Source organism: Brassica rapa, chromosome A02 (genome assembly GCF_000309985.2).
Source record: "Brassica rapa cultivar Chiifu-401-42 chromosome A02, CAAS_Brap_v3.01, whole genome shotgun sequence".
Classification (NCBI taxonomy): Eukaryota; Viridiplantae; Streptophyta; class Magnoliopsida; order Brassicales; family Brassicaceae; genus Brassica; species Brassica rapa.
The window spans coordinates 25,976,612-25,992,417 of NC_024796.2; the positions used below are offsets into that span (position 1 = coordinate 25,976,612).

General features: G+C 33.2%; 2 protein-coding genes across 3 annotated transcripts; one reads left to right on the forward strand and one right to left on the reverse strand.

Annotated features, from left to right (window-relative positions):
* Positions 1 to 411: 411 nt before the first annotated feature.
* Positions 412 to 2,665, reverse strand: LOC103854299 (transcription factor ICE1). 2 transcript variants are annotated; one of them, XM_009131236.3, is made up of 5 exons: positions 2,445 to 2,665; positions 1,419 to 2,294; positions 1,106 to 1,330; positions 855 to 1,025; positions 412 to 755 (listed from the first exon to the last, which is right to left on the reverse strand). In XM_009131236.3, the coding sequence occupies exons 2-5, from the start codon at positions 2,265 to 2,267 to the stop codon at positions 672 to 674; spliced, it is 1,329 nt and encodes a 442-aa protein (XP_009129484.1). In that variant the 5' UTR covers positions 2,268 to 2,294; positions 2,445 to 2,665; the 3' UTR covers positions 412 to 671. The 2 variants fall into 2 exon arrangements, with proteins under 2 accessions (XP_009129484.1, XP_033141874.1); XM_033285983.1 differs by having other exon boundaries at positions 2,433 to 2,599.
* A 4,966-nt stretch (positions 2,666 to 7,631) lies between these two features.
* On the forward strand, positions 7,632 to 10,518 carry LOC103854297 (short-chain dehydrogenase reductase ATA1-like). Its single transcript, XM_009131235.3, has 4 exons — positions 7,632 to 8,367; positions 8,466 to 8,546; positions 8,655 to 8,923; positions 9,124 to 10,518. Exons 1-4 carry the CDS (start codon positions 8,348 to 8,350, stop codon positions 9,654 to 9,656), a joined length of 903 nt encoding a protein of 300 aa, XP_009129483.1. The 5' UTR covers positions 7,632 to 8,347; the 3' UTR covers positions 9,657 to 10,518.
* The last annotated feature ends 5,288 nt before the right edge of the window (positions 10,519 to 15,806 follow it).

Below are 15,806 nucleotides of genomic sequence, written 5' to 3' on the forward strand. Positions count from 1 at the left end.
TTTGTATTCATCATCCTTCATCACATCCTCTACGTTCTCGTGACTGTATCTGTTCTGTCTCTAACCGCCATCAAACTCTTGTCTGCTCTCTACTTTTACATCTTCCGTACGGATATTAAAAGTTTTACTTAAAAAGAGCCTTTATATAAAGAGTGGGCCCTATTCTTTTCTATGTTTCATTCTTCAAATCACAGTGGGTACTTTCTAAAATCATCATTACCAAATAAACTCCAAGATTTTCACATTGCTAAAACCAAAGCCGTCTGTTTTGTCGGTTGAACTCACATCTGATTCACTGTCTTAAACCGTACATGTGCAAAAGTAACTTCACTAAAACCACCTGGGCACGTTGGAATCATCTTTTCCTCTTCTATGAGAATATTACTCATGAAGAAAAGGCAAAATTATTGGAAAAAAAAATTCTTGATCATAGCTTTTAGTAGATGAAACATAATGAGGCTAACATTGCTAAAAAAAAAGGTTGAAGTCATGTATGTATCCAAGAACCACCAAGTTCTCAAAGGTTACAATCAAACAACTCTCATTTGCAATTTGCCTACATGCTAAATGCCTTAATTTCAAAGATAGAGAAAAAAACAGAGAAGTAAATTGCAGATTTAAAAGGCTTAGTTCTTCTAGTTCAGCTTCAACAAATGCTCAAGGACCTTGCCTCAGATCATACCAGCGTAGCCCGCTGTATCGAAAAGCACTGCTTTGATTTGATCAGGCAATATCTCCTGTCCTTCTTGGCATTGCTGATAATATACACACACAAAAACAAAACATGTTACTACTAAAATCTTGCAAGAATCCAAACAGTTCAACTGAAAGTAGATGATGTTTAATAATCTCACCTCAGCGCGGAAAACATCCAAGGCAAACCCATTGAGACAACTGATCACAGCTTGCTGAACATCCAATCCAAGATTATCCAAAGCTTTCATGGTAGCTAGTAAAAGACCAGGTCTACCACCACAGAACATGTGAATGTTCACTGCTCTTCCTTCCCTTAATCTAACCTCAACCTGTTGATAAAAAAAAACACAAGTGTGTCAATGTCTCAACCATAAAAAAAAACACCATGAAGTCTAAGTAAAAGCCTTACTCTCGCTTGCTGGCCTTTAGGGCTTGGCAAAGAAGAGGGACACAACTCTTCCTTGACACGGCAAGAAAGAGTCTGCGGCGTAGGCGTTAATGGATGGAAGCTTGATGAAGCCAGAGGGAGAGATCCATTTGGAGTTGACTCAAGCTCGTTGTGAAGGTCATTGATTCTTTGTAAAAGCTCCTTGAGGTAATCAATTGCATCTCCAAGTATTGATGCTCTATCCATCTGCACATTCATCCATAAACCAAACCAAATCTTATCAACACAACAAAAGACAAAGAGTAAACAAAGAGAGAAGTAATTAATTGTTTACTTTGCTGATCTTGGGGACAACAGATCTAAGCATATAGAGTCTATCATTAAGCTTCTTCCTCCTTCTCCTCTCAGCCATCAGATTCTTTGCAGGCATCCCTTTCTTCTTCCCTCTACCTCCTCCACCGTTCTGAACACTCTCAGCCGCTTTACCGCTCTCGTTCAGCTCATCAGACTCATAGTTCAACCCTGAAACCTCAACCCCAGTCTCATCCACCTCTCCATCATCGCTCAGCTTCCTCCTCCCTGAGCTCTGCCGCATGGCTGCACGTTTCTGGAACAAAGTAGGCTGTGCACCGGACGATGCTAACACCTCCAAAGGCTTCAGAACCTTCGCTCTGCTCCCAACAAAACCGCCACTCGCAAGACTGCCGAAACCTTCTGTTTCCAACGGAGTAAACCCACCACCTCCTCCGCACAACTCAGGGACGGAGCTCAACTGCATCAACGAACCAAACCCCATAGGAGCTTGGATATGTCCGAGGAAACCAGAATCAGAACCGAACTCAAAGGCATTATCAAAAGGGTTTGCAGAGGAAGGAACGTTAAGGAGACAAGACTTGTTGTCAGCCGCGGCCAAGAACGAAGGCTGATGAGACATGTCGAGGCCAAAAGCTTGAGAGGAAGACGAATCAAGAAGAAGGTTGTCGTTAGGATTGAAAGCGAAGCCACCGAGGAATCTGAAATCTTGATGATGACTCTGGAGTTCTTGAGGTTGGTTACTGAACCAGTCACCACCTTCAAGCATAGGTTTGAACTGAGCAGCACCGTCTTCCTCCTCATGAACCCGTTCTCCTCCTCCACCGCCGCCGCCTAACCATACACCGCCGCCGTTTCCGTCGAGAACCATCGTAAAGGTGAGAGCTTTTTCACAATTCTACAGAGAAGAGAGAAAAGTTTGAATCTTTTTTGGAGATTAGAAGTGGAATCACGAGGAATCCATTGAGGTGGGCTTCTCTGAAAAAAAGAGAAATTCTAGAGAGAGAGAGTTTTAAATTGTATAAAAATCGTTAACTTTATGAATTACCAGATTCCTCGTGACTTTCTTTGCTTTTTCTTCGTTGCCGTCGTCTCACCGTCACGCCTCCATAGTTGCTGATTTGCTTATCTCTCTGTGTCACTGTCTCTCTGTTTTATATAGAGAGAGAGAGAGACTCTGTAAAATAAACTAATGGTGATATGATAAGTCATGTGTATTAACATCGACTAATGACGTCGGCCTATGTACTGAACTACTGATTATTAAACCATGCAACGCGTGTCATCCATGCACTTATGTAACTGATGTTATTACCTAATTGCTAATTAATTAGTTAATTACTCCTTTTCATGTCATTTAGCAAAAGTTTAATACTTACTCATTAGGATGATGATTGGAATGAATGGTAACGCATCATAACGTCTTTTTTTATAACGACTAAAATTAAGTGTCCTGAAATTTAGTTATGTTCAAAAAAAAAAACGAGTCCAATTTTAGAAAGCTCCAAACTAGAAAAATGGGTCTCTTTTCTAAATGGGATAATTTATTGGGAAATTTCTTTTTTAGGCAAAAAAATATTAAGTATGTCCCAGACTAATGTCATATACTTTATGTTTCAATAGGCTAATTATTTTCAAAATAGCAATAATATTCTTAATTTCAATTATAAATTCGAAATTACAACTAATAAAACAACTGATAAATATTAAAATATAACAAATAATTAAAATATTAACAAAATTCTCAAATAAAAAAAAAATCTATCTCCACGATTTTTTTCTCCTAAAAAATCGAACCTTTCCATATATGGAAACTAAATATTTCCAAATATTTATTCTCATGTGTTTTTGGAACTAATTATTCTTATCCGTAGAATACAGTAAATCTATAGAACTCGGTTTCTACAAGTTCTTAGATTTATAGTAATGTGTAAATTTCGATTTCTGTAGATTTTAGATTTATAGTAATCTGTATATTCTGATTTCTACATATTTTAGAGTGTTAGGTTAAGCGCGGAATGTGTATTCTAAATAGAGTACTATTGTTTTACGTATATCACATATTCTACATTGTAGATTCAATAAAAAAAATGGATTTCATTTTTTACTTTGTAGAAATGTCAATTCTATTTTATATAGAACAAAATCTGAAATTATGATTTAAACATTTTTAAAACTGAAAAATACCACTAAGTTTCTATAGGTATTTCATTAGTAATTAATATTTTTCCAATTTTTTGTTTGCTTGTAAAACTATTTATTTAATTTATTTTTAAAATACTAAAAGACATTAGAGACAAAAAAAATGGTACAAAATAGAAATTAGTTTAACGGGACATAGTTAACACTTTTTAGCCTAAAAGAACTATTTTTCCTAATTTATTTTTATAATAATTCTCTGAATCAAAACAATTTAGTAAGCAAAACTATACACTCTTTGTGTTTGTTAAGTGTTATTCTACTATTTTTTCTTGTTTAAAAAAAAACTTATTCTATATTTTTGATGCAACTTTTTCTATAAAAGAATTTTCTTATCATTTTAACTAACCAATCAATGTTATTTGTATAATTATACATTATATAAAAATATACTGCGTAAAATATATCAAATTGACATTTTTTGAGAACCGGATTGAGTATTAAGTTTTAATAACAAAACACAATTACTTTGTTAGTACAATACACAATTGCTTTTTAGTACAATACACAATCAAACTTACAAGAGTTGGACTAGTATTTTTTTTGGTAAAAGAGTTAGACTAGTTTTCAGTATATAATAAAAATTGTCGCTATACAATAAGGTAAACGAACAATATTGTCGCATTAATTCGATTTTAATTTTATTTTGTAATCAATAAAACATCAAAAATTCAAGGCAACTATTAACAAAACATAGTAAACAAGATAATTCTTATAACTTATATCCATGTTCATCACTAAATTAAATCATATGAAAAAAGGGATAATCCTTGAAAGATAAAGATAGCCTACAACTTTTGTTATAAAAGACTCACATCTGTGAGTAATGCCACCTGGATTCGAGTCTGGCCACCCGGATTCGAGTCTGGCCACCCGGAACATCTTAAGTAGTAAAAAAATGTAGATTCTGAAGGCTTCGTGGTGATTAGTCCTTCTACGTTATATAGATGTTGAAAGACTCATTATACAGATGCATCAATGAGCAAGAGAGCCCTGAAGGTATTGTATGCACATGAAGATGGAAGCAATTTGCTCCCATTGGTGAGCAACTCTATGAACTTCTCTCCTTGTTGCAATTTGAAAACAAAACCTTCACAATACGGCTTTAATGTGGAACCTGCTTCATCTCGGCTCAAGCAAAGACCAGTCAAGGACAAGAGTTTGGATTCAGGATAGCAGTCTGGAACAGAGGCTATTTCGTTGCCAAATCTTTGACCAACACATGGAATGATAACTTTTCTTTGGCGCATTCCACTTGCTGATTGGTAAATATATAGCACTTGAAGAGTCTAACTCCACCATCTATGGGTTTATCGTTGCTCCCGCGGCCAGAAGGATAGGCTCCAAGAGGAGATGAAAACTCAGAGCATACAAATTCAATCCACTCGACATTCTTGGATACATTCGATGCTTTTGCCACAAAAACCCATTAAGAAGAAACTTCTTATCAAGTGTAAGTTTCTGTTCCAACTGAAAACTCTCGTTAGAGCCAGATGAGTCATGTACACAACATTCAGGCATAGATGTCTAATCTCTACAACGCAGCATTGAGTCATCAACTTGACCACAAGAAAGTCCATGAACACGCTCACCTTTGTTCTCATGGCTCTCAGCAATTACTTCACTTCTCCTCGAACCCGAACCAAGTTCACCATGATCACAGCTCAAAGCTAAACTTGACTCAACTTGATCTTTTTTTTCCAATTTTTTTAGACTTTGAGATCATCATCCCCTAGGCTATATTTGCGAAGTGATTTTGCCACATGTCCTTTGTACAATCAATTTCACAAAACAAATATGACATGACTACTGAAATTGATGACATGTCTTATAGCTTAATATGACATAGACAATTGTATTTAATGTTAATTTATATTTTTGGTAAACTTTTTAAAATACGGTAATAACTCATATATTACATTTAATGTCAATTTATATTTTTAGAATTTTTTTTAGAATATAGGAATAACTCATCACCATTAAAATAAATATATTCAAATATGGCATTATAAATTTCGAAATATAATTATATATTTTTAAATTATACAATTTATTACTAAAATTTTCAAAAATGTATACAATTTTTTTAGAAAACTATAAAAATTTAATCATAAAATCATTATTTTCTTATATATCTACAAATTTTATAAATATTGTTTAATTTTAATTTTTGGTAATTATGCAACTTTTACAAATTTATTTAATATATTTAATTAAAATAAATAGATAGAAAAATCTATCTAAGATTAGAATTTCAAATATATACATGCATATTTTTAAATATAATTTTATGTTTAATTAAATCAAATTTATATTAAAATATTAATACAGAAAAGAAAATTTGCAATATTAATAAAATTTATTTTAATATATAATTTAAATTTATCTGTTAAAAAATATTTTATATTTTTTTAGTGTATATGGTGCAGGAAGACACCTAGTTGGTAAGTAACAGTTGTAACACCAATGGGCTTAATAAGATTAGCCTAGAAAGACTATGTAATTGGGGTTAAACTTATCAATTACGGTCCGTGATGGACCAAAATCACGTGTACCCCCACGTGACGAGAAAAGACAGAGATACTACTGCTGTAATAAAACGAGACACAAAAGAGTAAAGAGAGACAGAGTAATAGAGCTTGCTTTGTCTAAAGACTGTCTTAACACAAGCAAGATGACAAAACAAAAGGTTTTTTGACGTTTCTCAGGATTTTTAATTAATAAGTAGTACTAATAATACTAGTATTAGTTACCCAATAGGACAATAATTTCACACTGATTAGTTATCTTAATCGTAATTTAAACCCAGACATCAAGAGGAGTTCTTGAGTTGTGGAATGTGGAGCAGTAAAGCCTGCGGAAACGGTGTCGTTATTGACTTTATTGTCCCTTGTAATGCAGACAAACCATGATCAAAACCTACCAAACCCAACTTAGTCGCCACCACTAACATAAATCTTACTTTAATCTCTTTTACCTTTCGGTTTTTTGGGTTAACAATAGCTTTTTGAGAATCTCTGTCTTATCCAAGATTCTCTCTTTTCTTGTTAACTTTTATAATCTTATCCAGTCAATAGGGTTCTTTCTAGTAGTCTAGTACATTGGTCGAGTGACTGGTTGGACTTACAATACCATTATTTGTCTCCAACGTCATACTTTTATTTCGACTGGTGTCGATATATCTTAGCCTAAACGTCATTTAATAGCAAAAATTTGTTTGCCAAGTAACATCTTTAACACAAAACAAACAAATTTGATCGGTTGAATGTGTATCACATGCATATGCAAAAACACCAATCAACCAGTTTTTTTTTTGTTCAAATCAACCAGTTAAATACCATTTTATATATGTTAGAAAATTTCAGCAAACGAATACGTAAAAGATATATAGCAAAAAGAATAAATACCATGAATCATTTTATGTCCATTCTAATACAACCGAGTTAACATCTATAGCCTCACATTGATTAAAGTATATAAAAGGACAAAGTATTATAATATCATAATAATATATAGATTTATTCATTGACACTTGATTTTAGAAAATTCAATAAAACTATATACAAATCAAATATTTTTCCTTCATAGAATTATTTAAAAAGTGCATATAGCCTAGCTATCTATACTATTAAAGCAAGATCCTATTGTCATAATTACCTTAGGGGTATGTTTCCTTCACTAACATTGCATGTTTCATTAAGGGCAATTAAGTAATATTAATAACAAATCTATATTGGGTCATTATTTTTGGATCCAGCCCAAATCAAATCTCTTTTGGGCCATTTGGGCCTATTAAAAAATCAGATTCAATTCTCACTTTTTTTTTTCCTTTGGGCCATTGAGTCCAAGTTCAAATAATTTTTTTTCAACTATTCTTAATTATTATTTTTTTCTTTTCTTAATATAATTTAAGCATTCATAAAAATAATTGAATTTTTTTATTGAAAAGTATAAATCTTTATTAAAAGTATATAATTTTTTAATTAAAATATTAACCCCATAATAAAATTAATTTATCAGAGTTATACCAACTTAATTCATTAAAAAAATAAAGTTTAATTTTTTTAACATAAATAGTCATTTAAAATGAAATACGATAAATAAAGATAAATTTTTTAAGTCTTTTATAAAATAAAACACAAATATATGAAAATGTGACATTTACTAAATATTTGTCAATTGAAAAAAAAACAAAAATAAACCCGCGCTTTGAAAGCGCGGGTCAAAATCTTGTGTTTTCTTAAAGTGGAATGACACGTTTAGTTCATACATTAAATAGTACTCCCTCTATTGTTTTATAAGATGTTTTGCTTTGCACAAAAATTAAAAAATAAGATGTTTTGCTTTGCAAAAGAATTAAAAAATTTACTTCTTAAAAGATAATATTATTAAATAATATAAATTAAACATAAGTTAACCAATCATAAATAATGCAATAAAATGTAATTGGTTGACCAATTTTCAATAAAGTTAAAGTTAAAATAATTCAATATGTTTTCAATCAAAACATCTTATATTTTGAAACATCAAAACTTCTTCAAAACATATAATATTGTGGAACGGAAGGAGTATAAAAGAATAACCAAAAGAAAAAAGAAAAAAATATTATAATAAAATTGCATCTTGGTAGATTTACTCTAAGCTTCTCAACCTTTACTCACGTTGTCTCCCATGATAAAAAGCTTAAGCCTCTTGAACCAAAAATATCTCAATTCACATTCACATAGTGATTAAGAAGAGGAAGAGAGGAAAATGCTGAGGTCAATCACAAGGTAAAACACTCACAATACATGCTTTAGTCTATACTTAATTATCTAATTAAATAATTAGTAATCGTTTCAATTTTCTTATCCGTGGCTTCTCTTTGCAGAAACTTCAAACTCATTGCTTCAAATGGTTCGATCCCTCAGCTAATAACCTCTTTTCTCCACTATTCGACTTCTTCTTCAAGGTCGACTCTATAATGTTCTTTAGTTATTAACAGAGTTAAATATCCTGATTTGATATTCTAATACGTGAAGAAAATCTTCTAAAATGTTTTACCCCAAATATACATTAGAAAGTTAGAAGGCAAAGTCGCGGTCATAACAGGCGGTGCAAGCGGCCTAGGGAAGGCCACGGCGGAGGAATTTGTAAGCCAGGGTGCTCAAGTCATTATTGTAGATATAGACGAGGAGGCTGGTCGTATGGTCGCGACCGAACTTGGCTCAGCCGCAAATTTCATAAGATGTGATGTCACTGTGGAGGAACAAGTCGCTAAGGCCGTGAAAACCGTCGTGGCTCGCCATGGGAAGCTCGACGTACTACTCAATAGCGCCGGAATATCATGTAAGAAATGCTTCTACAAGAATTATAATCTAAAATTTTCTCTTTACAAAAATTTATTTACACATCATATATAATAAGATAAACTATGTACATGCGATAACTTGAACTATATATATTTTTTTCTTTGCTTTTTGTTAAAGTTTGATAAATCTCAGATATTAAACATCTTTCTAGCTACAAATATTACTTATAAAATACAGGCTCCATATCACCACCAAGCATAGCGGACCTAGACATGAACATATACGACAAAGTGATGCGTCTCAACGTGCGAGGCACCGTCTTAGGGATAAAGCACGCGGCCCGAGCCATGATCCCCGCTGGCTCAGGCTCCATCCTTTGCCTCTCCAGCATAAGCGGCTTGATGGGCGGGTTAGGCCCACATGCATACTCAATCTCTAAATTCACAATACCAGGTGTGGTCAAGACGGTAGCTGGTGAGCTGTGCAAGCACGGCATAAGGATCAACTGTATATCACCTGCGGGCATTCCTACGCCTCTAACGCTGAGAATGTTTCGAGAAGTGTTTATGGGTCACAACATTCCGGAGGAACAACTTGTGGCCATTGTGAACGCGGGAGGAGATTTGAAGGGAGAGAAGTGTGAAGAGAGAGATGTGGCTAAAGCGGCTTTGTATTTGGCATCAGATGATGCTAAGTTTGTGACGGGGCATAACCTTGTTGTTGATGGTGGATTTACTTGTTTCAAGACTCTTAATCTTCCTTTCCCTTAATATTCAAGCTAATTTAAGTATTTTGTTGTATTGCAATATTTTTAACTAAGACTGTTTGGGGGTAATTTTTGATGTGATATTTTGACACTACCATCTCAAAGATCAAAGAAGCATGTCAAAGCTTTATATCTTTGAACCAGTGTTTGTTGGGCCTCATAACAGCAACTACAATAGATGTACCACTTTGAAAGAAAGTCATGACTAGTTGGGGAATATAAAAACAACGGTTGGTACTACTTTGTGCAGTCACTTCCAAAATGATACTCCCTCTGTTTTTTATCGTAAGTAGTTTAAGCAAAATTTGTTTGTTTCAAAATATAAATAGCTTTCATAATTTTAAGTAACTTTTACTTTTATTGGTTATAGTGTTACCAATCAAATAATAGATACTTATTTATGATTGGTTTAACTACACCTAATTTATATATCAAATGCTATTTTTGAAAAAATTAACAACTTTCTTAATATTTGTGCATTCATTTAAAACTACTTACAATAAAAAATAATTTAGTCTATTCTATCCTGATATCTATATATATATAAATATGTTCGCTTCTCTCCTGTGATGCCACGTCATTAAGTCGTACGTTATGGGAGTGACACGTGTCCCATTTTATATTTGGGGGCAAAATATAACAAAAGGATGAATAAATAAATGCAGTCAGGGGTAATTGAACCCATGACCTCCAGCACTGGTAATTTCTCTTAGAACCACTAGGCTAAAGTCACTTTTTATAATTATGTGGCCGCAAAAATACTTAATATCGTGTCGGCTGGAAGCCCATGCTTCTTCTGCTTGTGGCTAGGGCCGGCACTGACTGACGTCAAGATAAAGATCGTGAAGTTAAAAACTTTGCTCCAAACAGTTTTGCAATGTTTCCAATCTTTATAACTTGATGCATATAATATATATCAAAATACATTTGTTGTACACGCTTTTATTAGTTTTGCTTTTAAAAAAAGGTATTTGCAGTTATAAATGTTTTGTGCCAGTGAAGTAAAGATTGAAAAACCTCTATATATATGTCATTTTAAAATAACACCCAACTTCTATATATAGTCAATACATATGTCCATGTTATATTCTAGACTAAATATTTTCTCTTTTAAAAATATAGAAAACAGTTTTTTTAGTCTACAAGCAAATATTGTAGAGCAAGTATGCATTATACAAAATAATATATATTTAAAATCCATACGCAAAAACATAAAAGTTGTTATAGGCCTCTTTCTGACACATGCACACTCCACTATGAATAAGAATAAAAAAAAACAGTATTGTTATCAAACTTTATCACAAATCCACATTTATACATCTATAATTATGAGTTGAACAATTAGTTAATTTGATACAATACCAAAGCAAGAATAATCAAAAAACAACTATACCACCGCATACTAATAAGTAACACATAACAGAACCACATTCTTGAATCTTAAAACAAATTTCAACTCGAGCATTTAGTGAATATCAAATTAACTAATATCCCGCCCGTAGGGCGGACCGACCCTAGTAAATATTAATATCATGTAATTGTGACGTTAGGCCATGATTAATCCGGGCTCTTAGGACGAGGTTCTTAACTTCGGTTACAAATCGTTTCTTACCTTTTAACTAAAGAAAACTAAGAACTGTCTCTTAAATAAGAGATATAAGAGTCGGTTCTAAGCCGAAAATGTAAAAAAAAAGTGTCAAATCAACTTTTAAAAACTCCAAATTAAAAATCCGGATTAATCATGCTCTTAGAGTTGAGTTTCGCTGCTCTACAGGCCACCACCTAACAAGGCTCCAGAGGCATCCCTGAGCAGAGCAAAATGAAACATGGGCATGGAGTTTCTATTTTCAAAGGCTTAATTTTTTTAAAAAAAAATCTATTACAATAAAATTGCATTTTGTCATTTTTTCCTTGCGCCACCTCAGCAAAAGCTCCAAAACTTGACCCGTCGCACTCCTTCCATCAACTATTTCTTTTTCTTATGCTAAGCTATTGAATTTGTGGAAGCCCCTTTAATCCAGTGGTTTGATTAAATGTTCATTAATGTTTCTACACTAGAAGATCTGGGGTTCAAACTCCAGAAAACGCAAATTATGCGGATCATGGAGAAAAAAATTACAAAAGGTTTTTAGTATGGTGCAAGGACATATCATCGAACATGGATTTCATAGGGCGGCTCTGAGCGATGCAGTCAGACGTGCATTCTCATATAATGGTAGAATTGTCGGCTGTAGAATCGTCTATGTAATATTTCTCATCGTTGTAATAGCATAATTAATCAGACGTTTTAAAAAAAAAACTATTGAATTTTACATGTGTGCATCGTATGGCTTTTCAAATACAAATAGCATTCTTAATTTAAATAATACTGAACCCTTAATTTCGAGGCCCAACAACTTTTACCTTTACTTCTAGATTGTGTTGTCGTCTCATCTTCCCTAAATCTTGTTGAGGCTCCGAATGGTGACTGCGGATTGAGCGGTGCGGGACAAGCGGTTTAATTGCGGTGCGGTTCTAACAGTTATAAAAATGTATAGATATAGAGTATATATAGAAACTTTTTTTACTGTTAACTTCAGGGCGGGGCGAGAAGATGGTTACCATTCAAAACCTGATTTCCTAAACCTCCATGGAAAAGCTCCCTCTCAGCTTTAACACCAAAATAATAACTCTTTTAATTATGTCCTTCGTTCATGCCACCTACTCCATGATTATTGATTCTCCTCCTCTCACCTCTTCCGTTATAGTAGAACCTCTATAAATTAATAATGTTGAGATTTTGAAATTTTATTTATTTATAGAGATATTAATTTATAAAAGTTTCTTTATTTAGATTTATTATTTTAAGATATATATATATTCTAAAATAAGAAAAATGTTTAATTTTAGTGTATAGACATTAATCTTTTTTTTTTTAATTTAACATTTATATTAATTTTATTATACTATTTTCTGTATATAATATATATTGCATAGAAGTTAAATGTGGTTTTATATATAATATTACTAAATCTCATTAAAAATATATTTAACTGTTAAAAAAATATAAAGATAATTCCATTGTGAATATAAAACAAACAATACAATAATAGGTTCTTACTTATATAAAATATATATACATATAAATTATTAATTTATAATTTTAATAGAACCATATATTTTTATAGAATTTTCTAAAATATTATTATCTTATTATTTTATCGATTTATGTCAAATTTTGAACCAACGTAAACTGGGACCGACGAAATTTATTAATTTATCGAATATTAATTTATAGAGGTTCTACTGTATATGGATGCAGATTATTATGAATTTCATCGCTTGCTCCACTCCCTTTCCTTTCTTTTCTTTACGTTTCAAACACAAGCTATGACAATGGCCAATTCCCAGCTCTTACTTTATGAGTTGTAAAGGGATAAACATAAAGATTTCCTATTCCTAATATATATGATTTAAACTTTATCTCTATTGTACCTTTACTTAGATAACTTAGGATCTCATATGTTGTATATATACTCATTACATTGGATCAATAAACTCACGCTTTCATAACATATTTCAAGTTGAAGTCCGGTCATTCTTGACTGATAGTTGTGACGCGCTATAAAGCACGAGGACACCTATTGTGTAAAGTCTCTGAAACGTTTCCAAGACGACTTCCTAGATCATTCGTCTTGTCTGGTTTGTAAATCAAGGTGAAATATAGATTAAGGATTTTTTTAGAAAATATGTGTTTATCTAATGATGATGATAATGTAGTGTAAAGGATGATTATGAGGTTGTGATGATGATGATGATGATGATGATGATGGTTCAGTGTTTCAATTCATAGATTGCCGTTTGAGAATGTATAGGTATTTCCCTACACAAATTGACTAAGTCTTCTATTTTCCCTGAGAAAATGAGATCTCATCTTTGTTTTTTTACTCTATCTTCGCATTTATCTTTCTGAGATCATTTCCTGTGCTATTTTTGTTTGTGTGTATTTATTTTTGTTTAATTTTATCGTTCTCTGAGGATTAGGTTACGACAACGACAATCATTCAACAGAACAACGTACGTCCTCTATGATCTTTCATCAAGCTTTGCCGAGTTATTAATGAATATTTAAAGGTATACTTCTCTCACTTCCTTGAAAAATTTTGTTGTATGAATCTTGGATTGGTAGCTAATAGTAGGTTCAATGATTTTACATGCCGAGTCAGACACCGACCGAACCAATTTTATAGAATATGTTTCCAATTTTTTTGTCTTAGCCAAGTATTAGATGATGATCTTATTATTCAAGAAGCTGATATATGTTTATGTTTCTCTTGCAGCTGGACAAGAATGCAATTGAGAAATAGGCGCCTCCTTTTATCAAAAAAAAAGAGGCACCTCCTTCTCCCCTCCCAAGGTTCCAGGTGTACTCCTTCTGCAAAACCTTGACCTTATGGACACAAGTACACATGTTCGGTTTTATGTACATAGACTGGTGTATATATATATCAAAACTTATTTTCCCGAATTTTGTTCTAACATATTCTTTAATTCACCCTTTTGATTCTTCTCTCAGGATCTCCGGTCAATCTCCCTAGCAAGAGTTGGTTGCAAAGGTTTTGCATGCAAATGAGTGACGTTTCCAAGGTATTGGAAACAATTTATTGAGTATCTTCTTTTATATCTGTTCTATGGATCTTTTATGTCATAAACGTTCCATGATGGTTGATATTTTTGATTTTGTTATTGCCAGGTGAGCCACGAAGCCATTTGCTTCAGAGTGGGATGGAGCATGTTTTGTTTCATTGATATGAAGTATCTAATTCTTATATATGTGCGAGAATGCAGAATTATGTATGTGAGAGGTGCAAGTCCACATAGAGTCTGTGATGAATAATACTCCATAGACATGAGATTTAAATGAGACTTCACGCGGTTTTGAATTACTAAATCTACCTAAGAGGACAAATTAGCTATCCTTGAGCCTGAAGGTGATGGTTTCAATTGGTATAAGGTGGAATTGGCCAACCGTGAATTTTACTTTTGGAATTAAGGGAAGATTCCTTACTTGGTTTGCACCGGGTCAAGAGTCAATCTGTTTCAGAAGAGAGCCTGAAGGATGCACCAGTTCCTGCGATTGTTTATGAGAACTCTATCAACTGTGATTTATTTATTGTGGAGGTTGAATAAGAGGCCCTCCTCAGAATTTTTCATCAGAAGCCTTGATAAGAAAGAACCAATTCCTGAGATTGTTCCAATGGCAGCTTTGTGATGCCCTTTACCAGAAGCTTTAGAAACAGTTGAATCACTTGAAAAAGGTATTAAAGAGGAAGAATTAAGTAAAGGGAAGATTCAATACAGAAAAATGTATCAAGCCCTGTTCGTTTGTACATCTGGAAGATGTATCCAAATGGTCCATCTACATGTCTTATCCAGATGTTCCATCTGGGTGTTGTTCGTTTCTTCATTTCGTCCATGCATCGAAATGAATCATCTGAATGCAACTATGTTCATTTGCTTTTCATTTTTTAACTTTCATCTGCATCTAGGTGGACTTATTAATAAAATGACTAAAATATAAATTTTTACGTTTCGCCGGAAAATTACGGTTTTGGCCGAAAATATTTTTGCGGTTTTTGAGGAAATCTATGTTTTTCGCGAAAAAGTACATTTTTGTGGTTTTGGCAGAAAAATGCGTTTTATGGGTTTGGCGGAAAAATATGTTTTTGCGGTTTGGACGGAAAAAGTGTGTTTTGACGTTTTGGCGGGAAAAGTGTTTTTGACGGGAAAAGTTTTTTTCACGATTTTGACGAAAAAATACATTTTTCCGGTTTTGGCGGGAAAATACGTTTTTCCGGTTTTGGCGGGAAAATACGTTTTTCCGGTTTTGGCGAAAAAATGTGTTTTCCACTTTTAGCGGGAAATGTGTTTTTCCGATTTTGGCGGGAAAATTTCATTTTTCGCTTTTGGCGGTGAAATTGTGTTTTTCAGTTTTGGCGGGAAAATGCGTTTTCTGGTTTTGGCGGGAAAATTCTGTTTTCCGGTTTTGGCAGGAAATTTCTGTTTTTCGGTTTTAGCGGGAAAATTGTGTTTTCCGGCTTTGGCGAGAAAATGTGTTTTTTCCCCCGGTTTTGGTGGGAAAATTGTGTGTTTTCCGGTTTTGGCGAGAAAATGG

Bases quoted from the DNA above. Each gene is read 5' to 3' on its own strand.
- LOC103854299 (XM_009131236.3), bottom strand. From the start codon at position 2,267: ATGGTTCTCGACGGAAACGGCGGCGGTGTATGGTTAGGCGGCGGCGGT. The intron at 1,331-1,418 runs GTAAACAATTAA...ATGAATGTGCAG, and splicing joins TTGTCCCCAAGATCAGCAAA to ATGGATAGAGCATCAATACT. The intron at 1,026-1,105 runs GTAAGGCTTTTA...TTTTATCAACAG, and splicing joins CTAAAGGCCAGCAAGCGAGA to GTTGAGGTTAGATTAAGGGA.
- LOC103854297 (XM_009131235.3), top strand. From the start codon at position 8,348: ATGCTGAGGTCAATCACAAG. The intron at 8,368-8,465 runs GTAAAACACTCA...TTCTCTTTGCAG, and splicing joins ATGCTGAGGTCAATCACAAG to AAACTTCAAACTCATTGCTT. The intron at 8,547-8,654 runs GTCGACTCTATA...AATATACATTAG, and splicing joins TATTCGACTTCTTCTTCAAG to AAAGTTAGAAGGCAAAGTCG.